Below are 22,157 nucleotides of genomic sequence, written 5' to 3' on the forward strand. Positions count from 1 at the left end.
GTGCAAATATAAATGTCATCATTCCCCTGAAAAGCAGATTTATCCATGTTGGTGATAAAGCACAAACAGAATTCTATCCTGCACTCGCATGCAGGCAAAGCTGACAGATTTTGATGAGGATTTCCAGGGCACGAGGCCATAGAACTCAACCCACATAACAGTAGTAAACCAAGCTCTTTGGTTGAGCTGTTTACAATCAGTCTCTGAAGCTTCTCTTCTCCAGTTCCATTCAAGCTCTTCTACTTCAGCCTTCAGTCCTTGAGCTCCACTGAAACTGTTCTTGACAAATCTCTAACGTGCTCTTCTAGCAGGCTAGGAAGCGGTATCATATGCTCATTCCCTTTAACCCAGGAGCTGTTTTGGGCACTGCTGACCACGCTATTCTTATGGAAATCTTGGCCTTCCTTAGGTTCCATGACGCTGTCCTGACCCCTTTTCCTCTTGCCTAGTAAGGTTCTTCAGCATGTCTTTAGAAAGATCCTTATCTACTGTCCAACTTTTCTTAGGGAATTCCAGAGCTCTCTGTCCTTAGTACCCCATCTCCTCCATTAAAATGAATTCATTTATATTTTCTGTGCTAATAACTCAGAGATCTGCATCCTGCATCCACTCTGATATCTCTTAGTGGCTATGCAGGTGTTAACTCAAATTTAACAAGGCTAAAACAGATCTCAATCTTCTAGAGATACACTGATACAGTCAATTTTCTTTATATTGGTACCAATCCAATATCGGATCGATTAATCAGAAATCAACTTTTTTTGCCTGATGTAGCAAATAATTGGCCAATAAAGGCCCCATGCATGCATGCAGCTGCAACGCAGCATGTAAGTGGCAAGGAGCACAGCCTGGCAGTGTAGAGAGCTGCATCCAGCTGGTAAGTGTGTTGTGCTGGTAGGGGAAGGGGGAGGGAAGGTGCATGTGGGGAGCAGTCAAGGCCTCTGTGATGAGGGAGGGAGTGGGGCTGGGGCTGCCCAGGCAGGGCATGGTGCGGGATGGAGCCGTGACTCATCTGGGGGGGCGCAGGGATGGGGGGGGGCAGCTCCTGCTGCTGCATGCACCCCGGGAGGGCATGGGGTGGGAGGTGGAGGTGAGCCCCTGGATCTGTGTGCAGGGTGCGGGCGGGCTACAGCTGCAGGCTGGGGCCACGCGGGGCTCTTCCCAGTAGGGACTGGGCTTGCTGGGAGGGAGGTTACGGGGTGGGGCTGCAGCCCACGGTGGGCACTTCCGGTTTCACTTTATCTTACAAGCCGGCATGCTGGTTAGTAGAGCATGCCGGCTTGTAAGATGCCGGATAGCACAGCTTTTACTGTATATCTAAACCTTGTATATTTTCTCCCTAACCTCTCTAAGATAGCCAACAACCAAAACTTGAATCACCTCACATATCGAGTACTGCAACATCTCTCTGTCCTTGGCAATTCCATTCTACTCGTCCTCATTCAGAATACTGCTGCAAAGATCATCTAATCAGAGCTCACTGCTTCAATCCTCTCTTTTCATTCCTTCTCCATAGGCTTTCTCCTTCTCTATCACAAACATAAGCTACTTGTGTTCACTTTCAAGGCCCTTCAAAGCCTACCGTTACCTTACCTATTATCTCTCATCTACTGAGATGATGACTGTTGCCTCCAATGAGCCTGAGGGCAGGCTCCAACATCCGTTTACAGAAGCAGATCAAGGGGGGTGTACTGGAATGGCCACATCCTGCCCTTGCCCCTAGTTTGCCACTGAGGGCATTCATTCAGTCATTGGATGCATGATCAGGGAGCTCTTTGTTGCCACCACACCTTTTTTGCCATCCTGGATCTGCTACTGCCCATCTGTTACATTTGTAAGTTACAACCTTTCTGCTTTTTCTCATCTTTGGCAGGAGTTCCCTATAAATATTCACAACACTTAGTTATTGTCTACCTTGAAGACTTGTTTTTCATGATCCCTACAAAAAAATTAACAATAGTGAGGTTGCTTGTGTGCTGAGACCACTGCCTTTGCTGAACAATACTATCCCATTGTTTCTTTGTACTCTGCAGTCTATTTCTATTTGTTGTCTCTTGTCTTATACTAGGACTGTAAACTCTATTATTCAGCTATATCATCTGTAGATACCTTTGCTTTTCATATAAAAAATATTAGGCTCCTAAATCTGTATTTAGAAATGTCATAAACTCATATTTAGAGACTAAATCCATATATAGAAGCTGGGTGCTTAACTTAAGCACCCAGTCAACTCAGTGGGAGCTATATGGAATGCAGCTCTTTTGAAAACCTGTCTACTGGATCCAAATTGAGCAAAAATACTTGACCACATTGCTCTAGTGCTTTGATGAAATGGAGTCTTACTAAGCTGCCTAATTTTTAGGTTCCTGTTTTTAGGTCTTGTCCTGACCATCTTTGACCTACAGATGATATTCATAACACTATACATTAAGAAAAAAAGGAAAATTTATTGGAATTTACCAGATCAAGGATACAGTGTTACATCATCAGCACAGGATATGTGCAGAGATAATAAAATTCAGTAAATAAGGGACATCATTTACTTATAGGGGGGCAATATATTGTATTTTGCATATCCCTGTGATGTCCGTGGGCCTCCCGTCCGGTACCGCCCTTCGTCTGGTAGCCCCCCACCCCTCGTCCCGCCTGCCACGACTTGGATGTTAAGTGATTCGAAGGAGGGGTTCAGTGGAGATCTTCTGCCAGAGGGGCTTGCCCGACGTAAAGGGGGGTACTCACGGTTGGGTCCTCAGATGTTCCACGGGGCTCCGCCACCCCTATACCCCATCCACTCGCCACCCGGTCACTTGTTGATGAGATGGTCATCCGCTGCTACTTGCAGCACTTCTTTCTGGCAGGCCTTCCTGAGGCCAACGGTCGTCCTCCGGCAGCCTGGCTCTGTCTCAGCCTGACCCAGCCGCTAGCTCGGGTCCTTTTCTTTCTTCTCTCCCCTGCTCTCAAAAATACTGCTCATCGGGCATGGGAGAACTTCCCGAGTTGCTGCTCTGCTCCCAGCAAACGCTGGGAGTCACTCCTCTTGCCCCGACCGGGGCTTCCGGCTCTCGCCTCAGCCGCTGGACTGATGCCCAGTTGCCTGCCTGAGGCTCTGGCTTTGGGGAAGCCGCAGCGGCAGCAATGTGCTGCACGCCTCCTCTCTCCTCCTCTGGCTTCCCCCTTACCGTGGGGTTTGTCGGGGCTTTTAAACTTCCCGTGGCAGCCTCTGCGGCTGCCCCGCGTGGGCGCACGGCTCCCCGGGAACAGCTGTGGAAACAGCCAGCGTAATGGCGGCCGCGTCTGCTGCTGCGGTCCCAGCTCCGCCGCCGCCGTCCCTCCCGGGGGTGAGTAGCCCGGCCCGTGGCTTTCTTGAGGGGGTGTTGTTGCCCCCCTGTCCTGCCTATCCTCCGCCTGTACCCATGACGGCGGCCCGTCGCCGTCACAATCCCATTCAAATTGACTGCAGAGTGCACATGCAGAATCTTGTAACAGTAGTAAAAAAACAGAGGGAGAAAACAATAAAAGAACCTGAAGCTAGTAACCCATGCCAATTAAATGGAATTTGATTCAAGGTGTATGGTACTGTAGTATTATAACAATATCATGCAGTTAGTGTACCATGGCCTTTAATAATCAATATTTTTGCAAGTTTTGCTAAACCTAATGGAATTTTCTTTCTGCACAGGTCCTCTTATTCACTTCATTGTAAGCACTGAACAGTTTGGTGCAAAGTATTTGTAATTTCCATAACATAACTGTATTGCTTTTTCACAGGTGTTTTCAGTGACAGTATCTTACCATTTGCATGTCATCGGAAAACCCAATGGATATGTATCCATCAGACAGGCCACTCATTTCAAATTTAAAAGCATCTCCACCTTCTGCCTCAGAAGACATGAAATAACAGCTTGGGTCATCTGAATTACACCCAGCAGGGCTGCTGAAACAGAACTTCTTTGTGCTGCAACCCACATGCCCAGAAGTCTGGAAATTACAACAGCATGAAAGCCATTATAAGTTAATTGAGCAGTATTTTCTAAATGAGACCACGTTTTCCTATGTATATATGAAACCAAAACTTTGTTTTCAACTCCTCAGCCCTTAGAAATAGGACTGTGAGAGTTAATTTTTTGATTCAGCTGTCAAAAAAGAAGAAATCTTGGTTTGGCTAAAAAAAAAAAAAAAAATTTAAAAGAATTGATCTTTTCCTTCATTAAAATGATAAACTAAAAATGAAGCTAAACACTTACATTGAACAAAATGCTCAATTTAACCCAAAATAAAATATTTCATTTTCAGGTGCTTGTCCAAAAGGAAGGTGGGGAAAACAGCCCCTTCTTATTCAATCTCTCTGTGGTTAGAACATGCACTCAGGGTGCATCTACATGAGACATTTACTGCAGAGCAGACTAATTAGCTCCACAGTAAAGCATCAGCATACATGTGAGGTGCTATTAGGGCACAGTAAAATAATTAACTCTACCATAGGATAGTACTGTCCGATACAAGTACTATCCTATGGCAGTATTTACTCCACTGCAATACATGTGTATACATATGCTGACCGGGGCTGGCTGAGGCACTCTTGTGCCCCAGCCAACCCCTTCACAGTACACTGAGCTTAGTCAGAGCAGCCTCAGGCTGGCAGGCTGACCCTGGGCCCCTCTGCCAGCCGGGGCTGCTCTGCTCTGGCTCAATGTGCTGCGGTCCCAGGCACACATGTAAATGCTGTGCCTGGCAGCAATACACTCTGGCACGAACTGCACCAGAGTTTATTGCAGCGAATACATTTCACAGGTAGATGTGCCAAAGGTGTGGAAGACCTGGGCTCAGTTCATGTCTCACACCTCCCTGTGAAATGTACTACCATTGTAAGTAGCAGAGTATTCTGCAGTAGGTATGCTCTCATTCCTTCCTGTTCCACTTTGCATGGGATAATTAAATATTCATTGAGCTAACTTGAGAGATTCTAAATCCTGGAGGTTAGGGTACTCTCACCCAGGAGGTGGGACACCTGGGCAATAGTATAATTAAATTATTTATTAAAATAATAGTATAATTTAATTATTTATTAAAATGTTGATGTGTATCAACAGGACAGACCAAGAAAATTCTGTTCTAAAATAACTATATCCTGGTGGTTAGGGTATTTTTGTGGGAGGAAAGAGATGTGAGTTCAAAACCTGTCAGGCAACAGAGAAACTTGAACCTCAGTCTTCTATATCCTGAATGACTGCCTTAACCACTGATCTGTGAATAAAAAGGGCTGAGGAAGTTTGTTGCTTTGAACTCCCCTAGTTTTGTCTATAATAAGAGCCAATGTCCATTTTAAATTAATAATTTTGTCTTCGTGAAAGAATCATGTACACTGGCAAAGTATATTGCTAAGAACAATATTACTCAAAAAAATTGAAATCAAAAGATGTTCTGGTTGGTTACTATAGATTGCTAATGAGCAGAGCAGGCTGGAAAACAGAATTTCCATCTCCTGAAAATGTGAAAACCTCAAAATATTTCACAGAAAAAAAATCAATTAAAAAACGCTGCAATCTCACTAAAGCATAATATTTCAATGTTTTTCAACATAAGTCGCCACACTGGGCAGCTGAAGGAGTGTGCCAAAAGAGCCCATTGAAAAATACTTCTTCCAAACCCTCAAAATGATGAAAACTGTATAGGACTTAACAGCACAAAGTGGTCCGTAATGGATGGATGGAGAAGTCCCATCTGTGCTCTAAGTAGGGGTGCACTGACAGAAATTTTTTGGCCCATACCGATGGCTGATTTTTAATGAGACATATCAGCTGATACCAATCTGACTGCTGATATGCAGCCGGGCAACTTGGAAAGCAGCGCCCAGCTGGTAAGTCTATTGTTGGGGAAAGGGCAAGGGGGAAGGGAAGAGATGTGTGCGGGGAGCAAATCAAGGCCCCCGCAGTGAGGGAGGTAGTGGGGCTAGGGCAGGGTGTGGGAAGGAGATGGAAGTGGCTCATCCAGGGGCTGCAGGGGAAGGGGCAGGTCTCGCTGCTGCACATACCCTGGGGGAGCATGGAGGACATTTGCCTCTAGATCTGTACACAGGGCAGGGAGGGCTGGGGCAGCGCTGGGCTCTTCCCAGTGTGGGGACTTGGCCAGGCTGCACTCAGGGCGGGTGGCTGTGCCACTGTGAGGAGGGTTATGGAGGGGGGGAGGAGGGGCTGCAGCCACCCCAGAATTCACTGTAGTCTCCCCCGCAGTGCCACTGCCACCCACCCTGAGCACAGCCCAGCCCAGCCCAGCCCTCCCTCTGGGAAGAGCCCAACGCTACTCCAACCTCAGCCCACAGTGGCAGCCACCCTTACTCCACGTGCAGATGCAGGGGCACATGCCCCCCATGCCCTCCCAGGGTGCCTGCAATGCCAAGAGCCGCCCCCTCCTCCCCGCACTGCCTGGATAAGCTGCACAAGGCTCTGTCCCTCACCCCGCCCTGTCAGTGCAGCGCCTGTCCCTGCCCCTGCCCCAGCCCCACTCTCTCCCTCACTGTGGGGGCCTCAATCTGTACTCCCACGGCCCTTCCCTTTCCTCCCGCCCCCCCCACAACAGACTTACCAGCTGGACCCAGCTGCTCTCCACGCTGCTGGGCTATTCTCCTGGCCATCTGCGTGTTGTGCTGTGGCTGCGTGCATGCACAGGGCATGTATTGGACACATCAGCCAAAAAAAGCCAATTGCCGATACTGTCAAATTTCCTTATATCGGTGTCGATCCGATATGGGACCGATGTATCAGTGAACCTCTAGCTGTAAGTCAGTGCTTCTCAACTCATGGGACGCGACCCAAAAGTGGGTTCCAAGAATATATGAAAGGGAACAAACTTAAGAAATAGATCAACAAACTTTAAAAATGGAATTTCCATTAAGGGAGAAAAATGTGGAAAACTGGCTTTTCCCTTGCAGGCGGTCAGAATTCCTGGTCCCCCCCCCCCAAAAAAAATCCTCCTCACCCCACACACTCATGCCCTGGCCCGCACACTGGGGAGCTGGGTCCTGGGGGAGGGGAACAGTGGGTCGGGCGTGAGGGGCACTGGGTCAGGACTGGCCATCGATATTTACAAATGGGTCCTGGTACAAAAAAGGTTGAGAACCACTGCTCTAAGTAACGTCTAATAGGGTGTGAAGGATTCAATCCTGGACTTTGCTTATCAACTCCTTATGAGACACCTATAGCATCATGCTTTCTTGAATTAAAACTGACAAATGTAGCCAAACTCAAAAGGAGTGCTATAATATCTGCATTTCTCATTTGAGGAAAAAAATGATAATAAAATCAGGCTGTTTACAATGGGCCATAAGCAAAATTAAAAACAAACAAACCACCCCAACACCCAAAACTGTCTTGTCAGTAAAATTCAGTTTATTTAATTACAAAATGTGAGATAGAGCTTAGTCCCATTAATACTTTTCAGTCCAAGCCATCTTTGAAAAAATACCATGAAGTCTATTTTTTCAGAAGCTTATTTAACTTGGTTACTCATATGTTTATGAAACAATCCATTCATAACTGCACTTAAACTTACCACAGGTGGGGGCTGGCTAGAAGATATAAGAGTTTGGCTTTTGACATCAGTCCAAAATACATTCAAACTCTGAACAACAGTTGCTCTGGAAAGAAAAAGTGATCAGTGAAGTACATTTCTGGGACATTTTCTGACAAGACAGGAGATGCACCACATATAGGTTAGTGTTTGTTATGGAATAGCTCATATAGATAGCAGCATGTGCCTTTAGGAATAAAAAGTGGTATTACATTTTAAGGATACCTCCTGGGAAAACTACTTATGAGCCAAGATAAGACTAAGAAGCATCTCTCTCATTTAGCTAATGTATCTTAAAATATATATATATTTAAAATTAAATAAGTACTCTAAGGTACAAGAATGCTTGACAGTTCTTAAAACATTTTCATGATAATACCACTCAGAATGAGTTCATGTCCATTTCTTCATGAAATATTGATATGTTAAAGCAACCAAAAATGTACCTGAATTCAACATTTCCTATGTCTGCTGGTGCTACCCAGATTGCTCTTATAATTTTCTTACTTTCAGGGTTTGTTTGACTCAGAGAAGAATTCTGCAATTACAAAGGGGAAAAAACCAAATGCTGACATAAAAGAAAGCTATGCACTTTCCCCCTTAAAACAACAAGAGGTCCTCATCTCATTGAAGCAGCGATCCAGGATATTATCTGGTTAGAGCTGACTGACTTTATTAGCTTTTACTTGGCCTTTCATTTCAAGCCAACTATTCCTTCTGCACAGTGCAGTTTTATTACTTTGCATTCACAGCCGCAATTATAATTTCATTCACCCTGCAAAAAAGAGGACAGGCAATCTCCCCTGAAATCACTAAATTGCTGTAGGGCCAGCAGTGGTTATGATGGAAAGTAACTAAAATCCTCTCATCCAGCCAAGGAAAAGGATTCTGCATTAGTGTCCAACACAGATCTTTGCCCCAGTAGCCAGCTGAATTCTCCAGTAGTGCTCTAAGTTTTTCATCTGGCATCCCAGATGAAAAGAGTTCCTTGAATCTGAATGGAGGTCAAAACACCAGATTACTAAGACGACTAGCTATATACATAACCGTGCATTTTCATAGAAATAACAAATATTACATGGTTTATTTTAAGGATATCTGAATTATCAAGAAAAACACAAAACCAACACCCCTCACCCCTGACCTCAGCTTGGTCTCAGAACCCAGGATAATTTTGCATAAGTTGGCAGTTAGAACAATGTAAGAACACTTGATGGAGAAATTACTGATACAGGCAACCCCCGCTTAGCCTTCTTAATTGGTTCTGGAAAAAATGAGCGCTAAGCAAAAGAGCATTAAGCAAAACCCATTTTCCCCATAGAGTTAAATGTAAATAAATATAACTGGTTCTACACCACCTGCCAGCCCAGGCCCTGCTGCTCCTGGCAAGGCATCGGCTCCTCCTGGCCTCTCTGTTCTGCCGCCACGATGGTTCCTGCTGGCCCACACCGACTTGCCACCAGCCCCAGCCATCCCATCTGCATAGCCTGAGTCGGGGATCTGCCCACCCAGGGATTAACAGTGAGAAGGAAGCAGGGCTCCAGCCAGGGAAGCTTGGGCTGGTGTCTGCGCTCCGCAGGTAGGTGTGTCACTGGAGCGGAACGGGTCACAGGCTGCAGCCTGGGGACAGGGGGGTCTCCGCGGGCTTGGCCCCACTGTGGCCTCAGGTAGGAGACACTACACACGTGTCCTTGAGCGCTGGCTCACACTGGCCCAGGCCCCGCATATGCATATGTGCCTGACTAAGTAAGAGTCTTTAAGCTGTCTGTACTTCACCTTCTCCACGGAAAGCATGAGAAACCTGAGATTATATTTGATAGCATGAGTAACTGCAGAAATAAGAAGTTTTCCATTCTTCTTCTGTAATCTAAGTAAAATAGTTTAATAAGAGTCAGACAAACTTAAAAAATTAAACCACTTACCAGAATTTTGTTACACAAAAGACCTTGTGTGTTTGCATCTATGATGTGAAAAGTACCAACAGCAACATCTCCAAGGATTGTTCGTGTCTGTAGCAAAAATCCTTTAAAGCTAGAGCTGTCATTTGCCTGCAGAGTCACTGGGAGAAATATGTTATGTTACTTAAACTATTTTGCTATTCTCAAGCATGTTACTTCATGCCACTAACTAATAACACGAGAACAAATAATTATAGCATCATTAACTTTCATATTACTAAAGACTGAAACAACGGATAAAAGAATTTGAAGCATGCTTTAATGACACCTCAGAGATTTTTTGTATCCAAAACCAAGAAGCAGAAGAGCAAATAGACATTCATATTACAGAATTGAGATCTCTGGCATCTTTGGAGAGAAAAAAAGATTCCCTAATTAGAGACAGGGCTGTTTGTGGGGAAACATGATTCCAGCTTACAGCAGAGGTTGTTGAGGGAAAGAAATTCAGCCCTAGAGAAATGCATCCAAACAGCAAGACCAATGTAATTGTCCAGGCAAAGGATCTAACTTATGACAGGCTCCAGTGCAGAGCCAACACACAGGCTAATATCTCGGACAGAGACATTATTAAGAATTCAGGATCACGGACACAGGATGCAAAAGACAGGACATCTATGACCCAATTCTGCAGTGACAAGGCAAAGAAAATTTTGTGTGTGGTAAATAAGGGTGCCAAGACTTCCAAAGAGGAATATAATATTCGCTGCTTGTGAAGTTAAGAACATGTTCTGGTGACCAGCCACTTGACAACCTGTGCCTCATCTTTTGGTAAGTATCCCTTGGTACAAACGCCTAGCAACATCAACTGGTTTTGACGTTTGTCCCAAGTAAATTGAAAGTCAGTAGAGGAACTCCTACACGTAAACACTGTTGAAAGGAGGAGAGATCAAAGAGAAGGTAATCCGAGACCATGATGCCAAGCTACAACAACCCTAAAGATATTCCAGGAGTGCAATATTAGTAAATGCGATATGAATGCAAACAAGTTAAAGTGGAAGAGAATGGAAGTCCCCCATGTCAGATATCTGTTGACTTCTGAGGGCCATCCACTGATCTCAGAGGACCATTCAGTTAATGCTGAGGCCATGAAATTACATGCACTGGAAGTAAGTACATTGAATCGTGAAATACAAAACCATTGGTTCAGAGGCGATACCTTTTATTAGACCAACTAAAATAGCAAAAAAAATTCTCTCTTTTCAAGCTTTCAGACACCCTTCTTCAGGCTGATGAGAAATCAAAGACTGTAAAGTTCTCTTATGTAGAAAATAAACTTCATTTTTTGCATACGGGAAGCTGCAGCTGGATGTATATTCCCCTGGCTCAGTGGAAGTCCCTTTGTGCGAGTTGCTCTTTGATGTGCAGATCAGGCTGTTCTTTTTCCTGAAGGTGTCAGATATCTGAAGTAGGCAGGGAGGTACAGAAATATTTCTTTCTTGTTTAGCAATGAAGTTTATTTTTCCAAAAATGGCTAAAATATGATATTTTCCAAAATAGATCATTGAATCCTGAAGTACTTCAAATTCAGCACCATACTGATAAATCAACCTTCCTCTCTGCCCCCATGCCCTAGAGCAGCGGTTCTCAACCTTTTGCACCTTATGTCCCACCTACTAAGGTCAAAAAATCCTGGTCCCACTGGTCAATGAGCGGCCGGAGGTGTGGGGGAGCAGGGTGTCCCCCACAGAGGATTGATGTGCGTAAAAGCGAAACAGGAAGTCCCACCATGGCACTTCCGGTTTCGCTACCCCAACCTGAGTCCTACCTAGACATGTCCCACTGGTTGAGAAACCCTGCCATAGAGCACTTCAAAACAGCTGCAAAGTCATAGAGCATCACTGCATTCCAGCCAGGGATTACGGAAGTTCCTGAGAGCATCTGAGCACACAGGACAGCAAGAACTCGGTGGCTATCCCATGCTGCTGGCAGTGTGTGTAGCAGACCACTGTGGGATGTGGGGGGACCACTGGAGCCAACAAACATTTCAGGAAGCACTTCAAGGGCGTTCCTCATTTTTAAAGATTTGAGCCATCTTAAGTGCTTATTCAGTCATGTACATGTGTGCACTCATTCTCTAGAGTACTTTAAAGGTATTTGGAGGACTTAAAAAAGCACGACCGTCCAGAAGCCTGAGATCAAAAGTTATGAAGAGAATCCCCCAATTTATCCCAATAATCAACTTTCTTTCCAGAATCTGTGAGCACTTATCAGAAACAGTTAATCACTGAGACAGTTAACATACAATGATGTAGAATGGAAATGGTCAGAAACTCAAAAATGCATACCCAAAGGAATAAAGGAAATTGTAACTGAAGCACTAGTCCTAAAGTACTCTAACTCTAAAGCTATGCATACACATTCATTTGTAGTGCTACAAAATATATCACCAACAAAATAAAACCAACAGAACAAAGGCAGCAACCAAATAAAAGCAGGTCCCCATCAATATCAATGCCACAAACAAGAAGTGAGAGACTGGTTCGAAGGCAGCTTACTTGAAACCTGTAAATAGAGACCTGCCTAACATGCAGTGATAAAGCAATTACTGTGGCTTGGTTACAGCCCGAAGAACTGATTTTGCAGTCATTTCACAGTGGCCCCACCCCTCGGGATGAGGGGGCAGCCACCATCTTGACTTCTGGCTGCCCTTTGAGCAGACTTGCCCCTTGACACTGATTGGCAGAGAAGCACAAGGGGGCAGCCACCATCTTGGCTGCTGCCCTTCATGCCACCTCACCAGCTGGTACCTTCCTTCCCAAGGCAGGTTGCAAGGCTGGGTCAGAGCAGCAGTGAGAACTGCTGGGGAGCCAGCATTTTTATTTATTTATTTATTTATTTATTTTCCTGGGATTTATGATTTCCTGGGGAATCACAGCCAATGCCATTTTTCACAGAGATCGCTGTTATTCATGGTTTCCGCATAAATCACAAAACTGTGATTTAAGTAGGTCCCTACCTATAAGGCTGCAGTGGACCTTTGGTAAAGGTTATATCTTTAAAGCTTCATACTAGTAATCCCTGGCTCCAGGAAGACAGAAAATGCTTGCAGAGAAGATGCAGCAATACAAATTATTAAAATGAAAGATAGAAAGCATACTTAGAAATTAGAGGGAGGAATAAGGTTGTAGGAGAGAAGGACCTGGAGAAGGCAGGCTGCATATGTGTAACTGGCAATGGTAGATAAAGTTGCAGCATCTCTGTACACAGTTCTCTTAATAAAGAACTAGTTTATTTGTACAGGTGTGGAATCCTTTCATATTATTACCCAGCAAATGGTACGAAAAACACTGAGGGCACTCCCCTGTGAATACCCTTAGGACTTCATCTGGCACCTGTGTTGCTGGAATTCAGAATATAAAACCATTGAAGGAGATTGCTCTCACTGAATGAAGTACAACATCACATTTAGTTTTTGTGCAGCACGTTGCATAAAAAAAACAGCCGTTAAGATGAAACCAAGAGTCTCTCTGTCTCTCTACTTCGGATAATGAATTTTGTTTTGTTCATTTCAACCCTATTCTTCTGGGATTGGCTGTTTTGGTGACTTGACAAAAGAGGCAAAGGAGAAAACTTGAAGGCACCAATCCCAGAAACACCCACCTGAACTTTTAACTTCATTATTTAGTCTTCAGAATCAAAGGAACTATTATCTATACAAATGCAGAAGTTCACAAGGCTGAACTTCTGCATTTGAAATGGCAAATGCAGAAATGGCAACCGTTGATCCTCCTGGATCATGGTGTATGCATGAAGGCCATCCAGACCTTCAATGCATATGCCTGGGGAGGAATTTTTGGAGGAGTGGAGGCTGCTCAGACCTTCCATCCTCCCTTTAGGCCACTGAAACAGAATCCAAATACCAGACTGAGTCCAGATGTTTGGTGCCTCCGTGGCTGTAGCTGTATGTGTCTGGAAATCAAACCCAGGTCTCCTGTGCGGTAGACATGGATTCTACCACTGAACCACAGGGACTCCAAGATTTTAAATAATATTAAACAAATCCACTACTATATGTTCACAGGGTTGGGATAAAATAAACTTCCTGAATATTTAAAAGGACAATATAACTTATCTTTTAAAAATTATTTTCATTTAGATCACTTATAAACACCCCAAATCACTCAGTTCTGGTTTACCTATGATCTTGTCTCCAGGACCAAAGGAGGTGTTGGATACAGAGATATAGTAAGGTGCTGAGGTGGCCTGTGGAACAGAGCTACCATGTCCTGGTAGCATAGAATCACAAGCTGAGGTGACTCCTCCATTTGGAAAACCAAGAACTTCTCCAGAAAATACGCCACAAAAAAGTAAGAGCCAGAAAACCCAAACTTCCATCTGCAGGGGAAAAGCAAACAATTATAAAACAGAGGTACTTAAAAATCTACTTGTACATCAAGATTCTCATTGCAGTAAGTAAGAATTTTGGGTACGTCTGGCCCGCTCTTTTCTAATTCAAATAATTAAGATTTTCATATTGAGTAAAAACATAAATATTATTGAATATGTCAAATATCCCCAAGGTAGAATGATAAGACTTCTGCTCATCCTAATGAAGACAAAGTGGGAAACATAAGGGATTATTTTAATAGATTAAAATTATGATTGATTCAAAAGGAAATATATACAGGAAGAAATGATACTAATACATACATTTGTTGAACCAAGATCTATATATAAACTAGATATTCCATTTCCAAAGTGGTCTTGATAACTACTCCTCATATTATATATGTGTGCTCAAGCAACACTAAGTATAATAAATAGTCCCTCAATTTGGTCCAAAAACATCCAGCAAACAACTGAAATGGACCCAGAAAAATGGGGCCAGATAAACAATTGAAACACTTTACTATCACCTTAGTTCTAATACAGATTAGCATTTCTTTGAAGAAGCAATTTTCTCCCTTTTTCAATTTGAGAAGAAACTTAATTTAAAATATGTGCTTCTCTTGATACAAAGTAGTTTAAGTTTTACATATAAATGTTCTTTGGAAAACAAGGACTACAGCACACATTTTATTCATGGAAGCAGGAATCTTAAAAAGGTACTATATGCTTTCTGATCAAGCTGTTTTTCACTAAAGCAACTGACTGCATGACTGATTACTGAAGAGCACCCTTCCCTCCTCCATTTTTTGCTCATTGCTTTCATTATTCTACGTTTTAAAATTTCTGATCCATTTTTGCCCTTATACCTGAAATTTAAAACCAACTTTTGTGCTTGTTTAAATCAAAAAACAAAAACCCCCCTCACATTTACTTCTATTAAAGCTCTTTTCAATAAGGCTCCATTTGTTTAGTATGCTCTGCACTACAATTTAAATGACCCTAAAATGGCATCTGTATCAGAAAGAATATACTTTGGGATTTTTTTTTAATCTCCTTTGCCTATCTTCCCAACTCACACTTTTCCAATAAGTTTGAATTTTTGACATCTAGTTTCCACTTGCATGCCCATCAACAGGTTCTCTCTCTTCTGGCAGCTCAAAATCACCACTCTTATAAACCCCTCATTTGTTCAAACCAGCTTTATGCCTTCTCTTTGCAAGCTAACGAGAACACGTGCTGAAGTTCCTCCTAGGTATCCATACACCAGAGTCCCAACGCTAGTTCTGAAACACTCTGGAGGCAACCTACAAATTTTAACTCTGTCACAAGTGCCCCAATCCATTTTTCCCCCTCTGTTTAATGTGTCAACATTCTTCAGGCTAGAATGTCAGCTCATTCACTTACTAAAAATGCTTGTCATTAGAAAAAAAAGTGAATTCTTATTGATTAAAAAAAATCTTTAAAACGTCCTTATTTTATACTTTCTCAGATCAGACTAGCTAGTCTTGAATCAAAATGCTAATTTGTAATGTGCCATATGTGCAGCATTTCCTTTTCCAAACTGCTGCCAAGCATCAGACAAACAAAGCTGGTACCATATACTCAATTCAAACAGGCTAAGGACAGACATTGCATTTGCCCTTGGACAAACTGTGCCTGTGTTTATCCCAAATGGAAACATGCTGGGATTGGCATGTACACACATTACCCCTTCAGTCAAGATTTAGTGAGTGACTGAATGAACTGCCGCTTTTCTGCCATTGATTCAATGATGCAATCCTAGGATAGCCATTTAGATGTACTTTGCAATATTCTGGGATAAACTGTTATTACTTCTTATCCAATGAACCTTTTTAGGATTTATCCCAGCACAACGAACCTGAATGTCTGAACCATCACACTTCGTTACGGGATAAAATGGTTTATCCCGGGACAAATGCAACGTCTCTTTGTGGCCACAGTTTCTTCCTTTGAGAGCAAGGCAGCCATCTAAACTCACCATCAACAAAACCTTGACACCAAAACACTCCATCATGTATTCTTCATCGTAGTGTAGTCTCTCCCCAGAAAAAGCCATGTATCCCCATCTATAAAATGGATTTATGATACTCACCTCTCTTTGTAAATTACACACTGTAAATTAGGAAGATAAGTACTATCTAGGAACTACACTGTTTATTATTATTGTAATATTGTGCTATTTATGACAAGACATTGAAAGTACTTTTATAGAAGATAAATTGGACCAACAGAATAGCAAAGGGGAGATCATTCAGGCTTATTAATTCCTAAACAGCAGGTATGCATGGAGGAGGCCAGATGAGATGGGAAGGTGGTATACTACTCAAACTTCCATAGCCATACACAACCAGTACCAGGAAACAAGTCATTGATTGCCACAGGGCTATAGGCAGTGCAGGCCTATGGTGAAGGGAGGAGGTAGTCCTTAGCAAAGCAGGAAACTTTAATAGGTTCATTATAGCTGAGGCATTGCACAGTAACATGACCAAGTGTTCTACTGTCAAAGGAAACAATACCATGCATGTGTTGACAGAGATGTAAATGAGACATGAAGACTCAGCATCAGCTTAAGGTCAATCCATTAACAACTAATACCGTTCAGGAGCTCAGTTTTTCCCTATAAGTTTTTCTCCCACAGTGATTTTCCCACCACCTGTTTCCAGTAATCCCGCTTTATTGGAACTTGCCTTGTGTGAAATCCCAGTTACTAAAGAGAATAGCAAAAAATTTGTAGGACTCATGTTATAGTATATTAAGGAAATCCAATATGTATTAGTGTCAGGTTCGACCTAGAAACCACTATACAAAGCCCAAGCAAAAGTCTCTGTTATGTAACTAATGCCCATCTGCAATGATAAGGAGGAGACAGTCTTAGATAAAGGAGGCTTGAAAACAAAAGCAGAATCAGAGGACTAGGGCAAAGAGCTGATTTAAATATTAAGATTCACACCCCTAGGTGGGGAGAAAGTATGCTAATGAAACATACATGTATGGAAATGAGATACGCAGCTAAAACACAGGTATAGAGACATGCTCAGTAAAGAACTCCTTGCGTCACTCCCTTATAACCAATTAGCAAACAAGAATGCTTATGAAGGTCCAATACTCCTGTATAAAAGATGCTTAGAATTAAAAATCTGTGTGCTTGTTACGTGAAATTATTCCGCTTGCACCTTGTATTGCTAGCAATAAATCTTTATACTTTCACCCCTGGTATCTTTATTGGCACGATCCCAGACTTGAGCTGGGGCTCAACATTAGGTCAGGGGTTGTCAACCGTGTACCCCTGGGGGTACTTTGAAAGGTCCCAGAGGGTACGCAGGGAACGAAGTGCTGTCACCCTGCGCCACTGCCTCACAGGAGCAGGACCAGTGTGGGGCGAGAGCAGGGCCACACAGACGCCACGCTGCCACTGGTCACCACTTGCCCGCTCGCCATGCCTCCCCCAGGGGTACACTTATTTAAAAGGGGACTGCCGGGGGTACACTTATTAAAAAAGGTTGAAAAACCCTGTATTAGGTGATGACATGTTTGATTATGATCTTATGTACAACCATGGACCAAATATCCAGGAATCCATTAAACAGAGAGTGAAAAACAGAACATTGGAGATGGGTTGTTTGCTAATGAGCTGAATCTGCTGGAGCCAAGGAGCATGGGACAGCTAGAATCTCCCTCACTAGCTGAGTTCCAAGTATCCTGATCAAGTATTTGTACCTGTAACTCCAGCCTGGATGTGGCGATTTATAAATGCTCTATCATTACCATCTATTATATTGTTGGTATGTGTTATAGCACTTTAGACTGTTCATTTAAAGTAACTGTTTAACTGCTAAATTCAAAGGCCAGTAATAAAAGACGTGTAGCAGAATTACTCATGTGGTCAATCAAATATCAGAAAAGTTGCAGCTGCTTCTGGCTCCTTGAACTTTATCCACCCTACCAGGGTTTTAAAAATAAATCATTTCCTCCCCATTATAACTGAACTTTGCCACACTGAAAAGTTGTATTATTCCATTATTTCTGGAACAGGCCTAAACAAACAAACAAACCAACCAACCAAGACACTTCAGTTCTAACTTGGTGATCCTGATCATGCTCAAATCCCACTGAAACATCATCTTTGAAGAGATGCTCAGTAACTTTCAGGAATGAGGTCTCTAGCTGTGAAGCTGGGATCACTAGCCAACCAACCACTTATTAAGCATACCCACCTCCCCTTTCTTAAGGTTTAATGCCCTGCAAAGTATTTGTTTTTGAACAGGGCAAAATTCACCTGGTTTCCTTAACAAACCTGAAACTCAGTCCAAGTCCGCTGCACACAAACACTTACCTGCTTGAAATGTACCAGGTCCGAGACAGCAGCTCAACAATCAGGACAGGAGTGCTCATGCTCATAACTAGTGCTGACAAGTCTCGTGAGAAAAAAATAGCAGCATTGCCTTTAAAAACAAGCCCAACCCATTTCAAAAAGAGGAAAGTGGGGATGCTTATCAACTCGTAACCCAAAAAATTTAAGTGACTTTGAAAAAAAACAAGCCTGATTCCGCTATTAGTGGACTTGGCAACACTGCTCATAACATGGGATTTACACTAAGTTCTGATTATGCTAAAGTCATCTGGGGTCAAAGCCAAGCCAATTAAATTATATGTATTTATAGTTACTGCTTTTTCTTTGGCAAGCACCTAGCCAACGCAGAGGTGAGGAACAGCTACTAGGCAAAGGTTATCTGCATTATCCCTTTAAGTGCTTCCATTCCACTGCATTCACGTTGTGTGTGGACACCCTCACTCAGAATTAAAGTTTGATTTTAGGTCACTTTGGAAGTTTAATAAGCTATAACCAACCAAGGCTGCTTTAAATAAGCAAACAAACAAATAAAAACAGATAGTGCCATAGCAACAAAATTTAGTGCCTGGGGCAAAGCCCGCAGCAGCAGCCCACCCTTGCCCTGTGCAGAGATCCAGGGGGCGCACACCCCCCCATGCTCGCCCACGAGTGCACGCAGTGGCAGAAGCCGCCCTTCCTCTGTCCCCGCACCCCCGCAAACAAGCCGCTCATGGCTCTGTCCTGCACCATGCTTCAGCTGGGCAGTGCCTATTGGCACCCCTTCACTTTTGTGTCTGGGGCGGTCACCCTGCTCTCCACGGCACTGAAAAACTGCCGCGGCACTGAAAACAGTTGACCAGTTTGATCCAGTTTTGAGCATTTGGTCTTGCAGCAAACCCTAGACCTCAAAGGGCCCTGCTACATGTTCAAATTAAAGTTGGACAGAAGCCAGCTATGGAGTTGTTACACATTTTCAAGCACTAAATTTATAGCTGATTGGCTTTTATAGTTGGAGAGTCATTTTTATGGTGTGATAATTACTTTGTACCTGAGACCAGTCTGAATTTATTGTGGGGGATTTGCCAGTTAATTGCATGCTAATAACTTTGCACACATTTCCCCTCTACATGTTCAGGTATCCTGCAATTAACGGGTTAATTACACAATTACCTTAGGACCAGCTACACAGGCAAAGCAGTTATCACAGAGGTGCACTGATACATCGGTCCATATTGTACTGGCATCTATAAAAGGAAAATTGACATTATTGGCAATCAGCTTTTTTTGGCTGATGTGGCCTATAATATCGCTGATATACACAGCATGCAGGTAACCAGGAGCACAGCCCAGCAGCATGGAGAGCAGCGTCCAGCTAGTAAGTCTGCTGTGGGGGAAGGGGCATGGGGGAAGGAGTGCGGGGAGCAAACCAAGGCCCCCATGTTGAGGGAGGGAGGCTGGCAATGGGGCAGGCTCTGCACAGCTGGGGCGGGGCAGTGCACAGGATGGAGTCACGGCTCATCCAGGGCGTGAGGGGAAGGGGGAATGGCTCCCACCACTGCACACTCCCTGAGAGGGCATGGGGGACATGTGCCCCTTGTATCTATGCACAGGGCAAATGTGGGCTGCCGTTGTGGGCTGGAACAGTGCTGGGCTCTTCCTGGCGGGGGGTTGGGCAGGGGGTTGTGCTCAGGTGGTGGCAGCAGCAGTGGGAGGGGCACTACAGCCACCCCAAAATTTGCCGTAGCCCTCCCCCAGCACCACCACCACCTGACCCAAGCGCAGCCTGGCCCAACCCCTCCACTGGGAAGAGCTCAGTGCTGACCCTGGGCCCAGTCAGCAATGGCAGCCCTCCCTCACCCCATGCACAGATCCAGTGGGCACATGCCCCCCACGTCCTCCCAGGATGTGTGCAATGCTGGGAGACCCCCCTGGACAAGCTGCAGCTGTCCTGCGCACTGCTCTGCCCCAGCTGGGCAGTGCCTGCCCCTGCCTCAGTCCCACTTCCTTCCTCACTGTGGGGACCTCAATCTGCCCCCCCCACCCTCCTTGCCCCTTCCTGCACAAGACTTAGCAGCTGGACACTGCTCTCCATGCTGTCAAGCCGCATATTGGCAATCAGATTGGTATCAGCTGGTATGGCTTGTTAAAAATTGGTATCAGCCAAAAAATCTGTTGGTATCACAACACAAAAGCTCTAATCAGCTATAAAGTTAAACCTCAAAAAAGTATACTAACTTTAGCTGGTTGCTACTGAACTTTAATTTGCAAATGTAGCATGGTCTCCCCTATGGCTGGAAGCCCCCTCAGCTGACAGAGGTCTCCCAGTTGCAGGTACCCAAAGGGATGACTCCCCAGGGCTCAGGGGTGGTTAAACTCTCGCAGCTGGGATGGAGGGTCTTGCACCTGAGGGGCTCTCAGCTGTGTCACCTGTGTGGCATGGCAAGAGGCATAACTGCATGGGTTGTGCATAGGGTGGCCATCATAGAGGACACTCCGGTTGTCCTCTGTCCTCTATTGAAATGATACCCCATGCCTTTATGTCCTCTATTTTTTCTCTTGAGGAGAGCTTCCTCCAAACTTTCTTGAAGAGAAAAAAGAGGACATAAAGGCATCGGGTTTCATATCAATAGAGGACCGAGTACCAGAAAACCAGAATGTCCTCTATGATGGCCACCCTCGTGCCTTGGATCCAACCGTTGGTGTTGGATTACCCAGCGACGTGTGCGTTTGCTACTTTGCACATGCAGTGGGTCTAAATGTATCGCACCATTCACCTGCCTGGCGCACCGGGCTGGACCCGATGAGGTTCCTTCCAGCCTCACAATCTATGAACCTGCCAATTGTGTGGCGTATATAATGTGCTGCAAGAGCCAGAGGCCAACAAATCCGGTTAGATCCCGATTTGAGCACTGAGGAACAGCAAAGCCCAGATCCTCCAGAGGGACAAGCCCCTTCTCCTCTTCCAGTGTCTGCGAAGCCTCCCAAATGGCACTGCCCAGGAGCCATCCCGGCTAGGCGAATGGCTTGCCACTTCCCGCCAGCGCACCACCGCCGGCCCGCGTCTCTTGTTACGAATCAGATCCGGGGCTGACCAGCCCGGATTACACCGGCCGCCGGCTTTCCGCCCCCCGGGCTCACCTGCGAGCGACCGACCTCCCTCCGCGGCGGCTGTTCCAGACACGGGGTGGGGCGGGACGTGCGGGGCGGGGAGCTCGGCGCAGCCCCGGTCTGCGGGGCGGGGCGGGGCGGGGCGGGGGCGCCGCGCACCTCTGAGCCCCGCGCAGGCGCCTCCAGGACCGCAGTCGGGGGCCCAGGGGCGCTGGGAGCCTGCAGGCCAGGCCGCGTTTCCTCTTCTGGCTGCTAAGAAGCAGCGCACCAGAAGGGGAGATGTTTCCTCACCTCACGTCCCCGCCGGCGGGAACAGCCGCCCGCGTGCCAGCTGCACTAGACGTAGGAGTCACCTACTTTGCTTGCCCCAGAAAAGGCACACGTTTTAGCCTCCCCACAGGGATACAGCGTGTGTGATTAAGGGCCCCTGCCCACAAGAGGACTGTGGGGTGGAGCCCCTCCACGCCGCAGCCATGCAGGTAACAGGCGAGGCCTTCCCCCGCATGCACCGGCCTGCCCAGGTCTTGATGCAGGCACTAGCACCTGGCCCACAGCGGGAGCTGCTGCTTGGACGATCCAGTATTGGAGTTTGAAGAGTTTACATGGACTAGACTGGTAAACGCAAATATGAATCGATGCAAGTGTGGGGCTCAGCGCGGAGCTTGTTTCTGTATCGGTGGTTCTCAGCCCCGCTGGACTGGAGCCCCCCTCCCCCATAGCTTGTGAATCGAGAGGCAGCCAGCTCCAAAAACTAACGGATATATCGAAGGGCTTAATTCCTTGCAGAGGGCTGGAGAAGCATGTAGGGAAGGGCAAGCCTGAGCCTGCGCTGCTTAATTTATCTG

The 22,157-nt window shown here is 45.2% G+C and overlaps 1 protein-coding gene across 1 annotated transcript in view; it reads right to left on the minus strand.

Moving 5' to 3' along the window:
• The window catches only part of LOC102375328 (putative ferric-chelate reductase 1), a 71,570-nt gene extending 49,999 nt beyond the window's left edge, over positions 1–21,571 (minus strand). The window contains 8 exon segments of the mRNA XM_025197351.1: positions 1–26; positions 3,793–3,978; positions 7,549–7,633; positions 8,013–8,104; positions 9,489–9,625; positions 13,661–13,859; positions 19,375–19,448; positions 21,343–21,571. The exon segment at positions 1–26 is cut by the window's left edge and continues 22 nt beyond it. Of these exon segments, the coding sequence (XP_025053136.1) occupies positions 1–26; positions 3,793–3,978; positions 7,549–7,633; positions 8,013–8,104; positions 9,489–9,625; positions 13,661–13,859 (725 nt within the window). The 5' untranslated portion in view covers positions 19,375–19,448; positions 21,343–21,571.
• Between the last annotated feature and the right edge of the window lie 586 nt (positions 21,572–22,157).

The sequence above is a fragment of the Alligator sinensis genome, unplaced genomic scaffold, assembly GCF_000455745.1.
Source record: "Alligator sinensis unplaced genomic scaffold, ASM45574v1 scaffold647_2, whole genome shotgun sequence".
NCBI lineage: Eukaryota > Metazoa > Chordata > Crocodylia > Alligatoridae > Alligator > Alligator sinensis.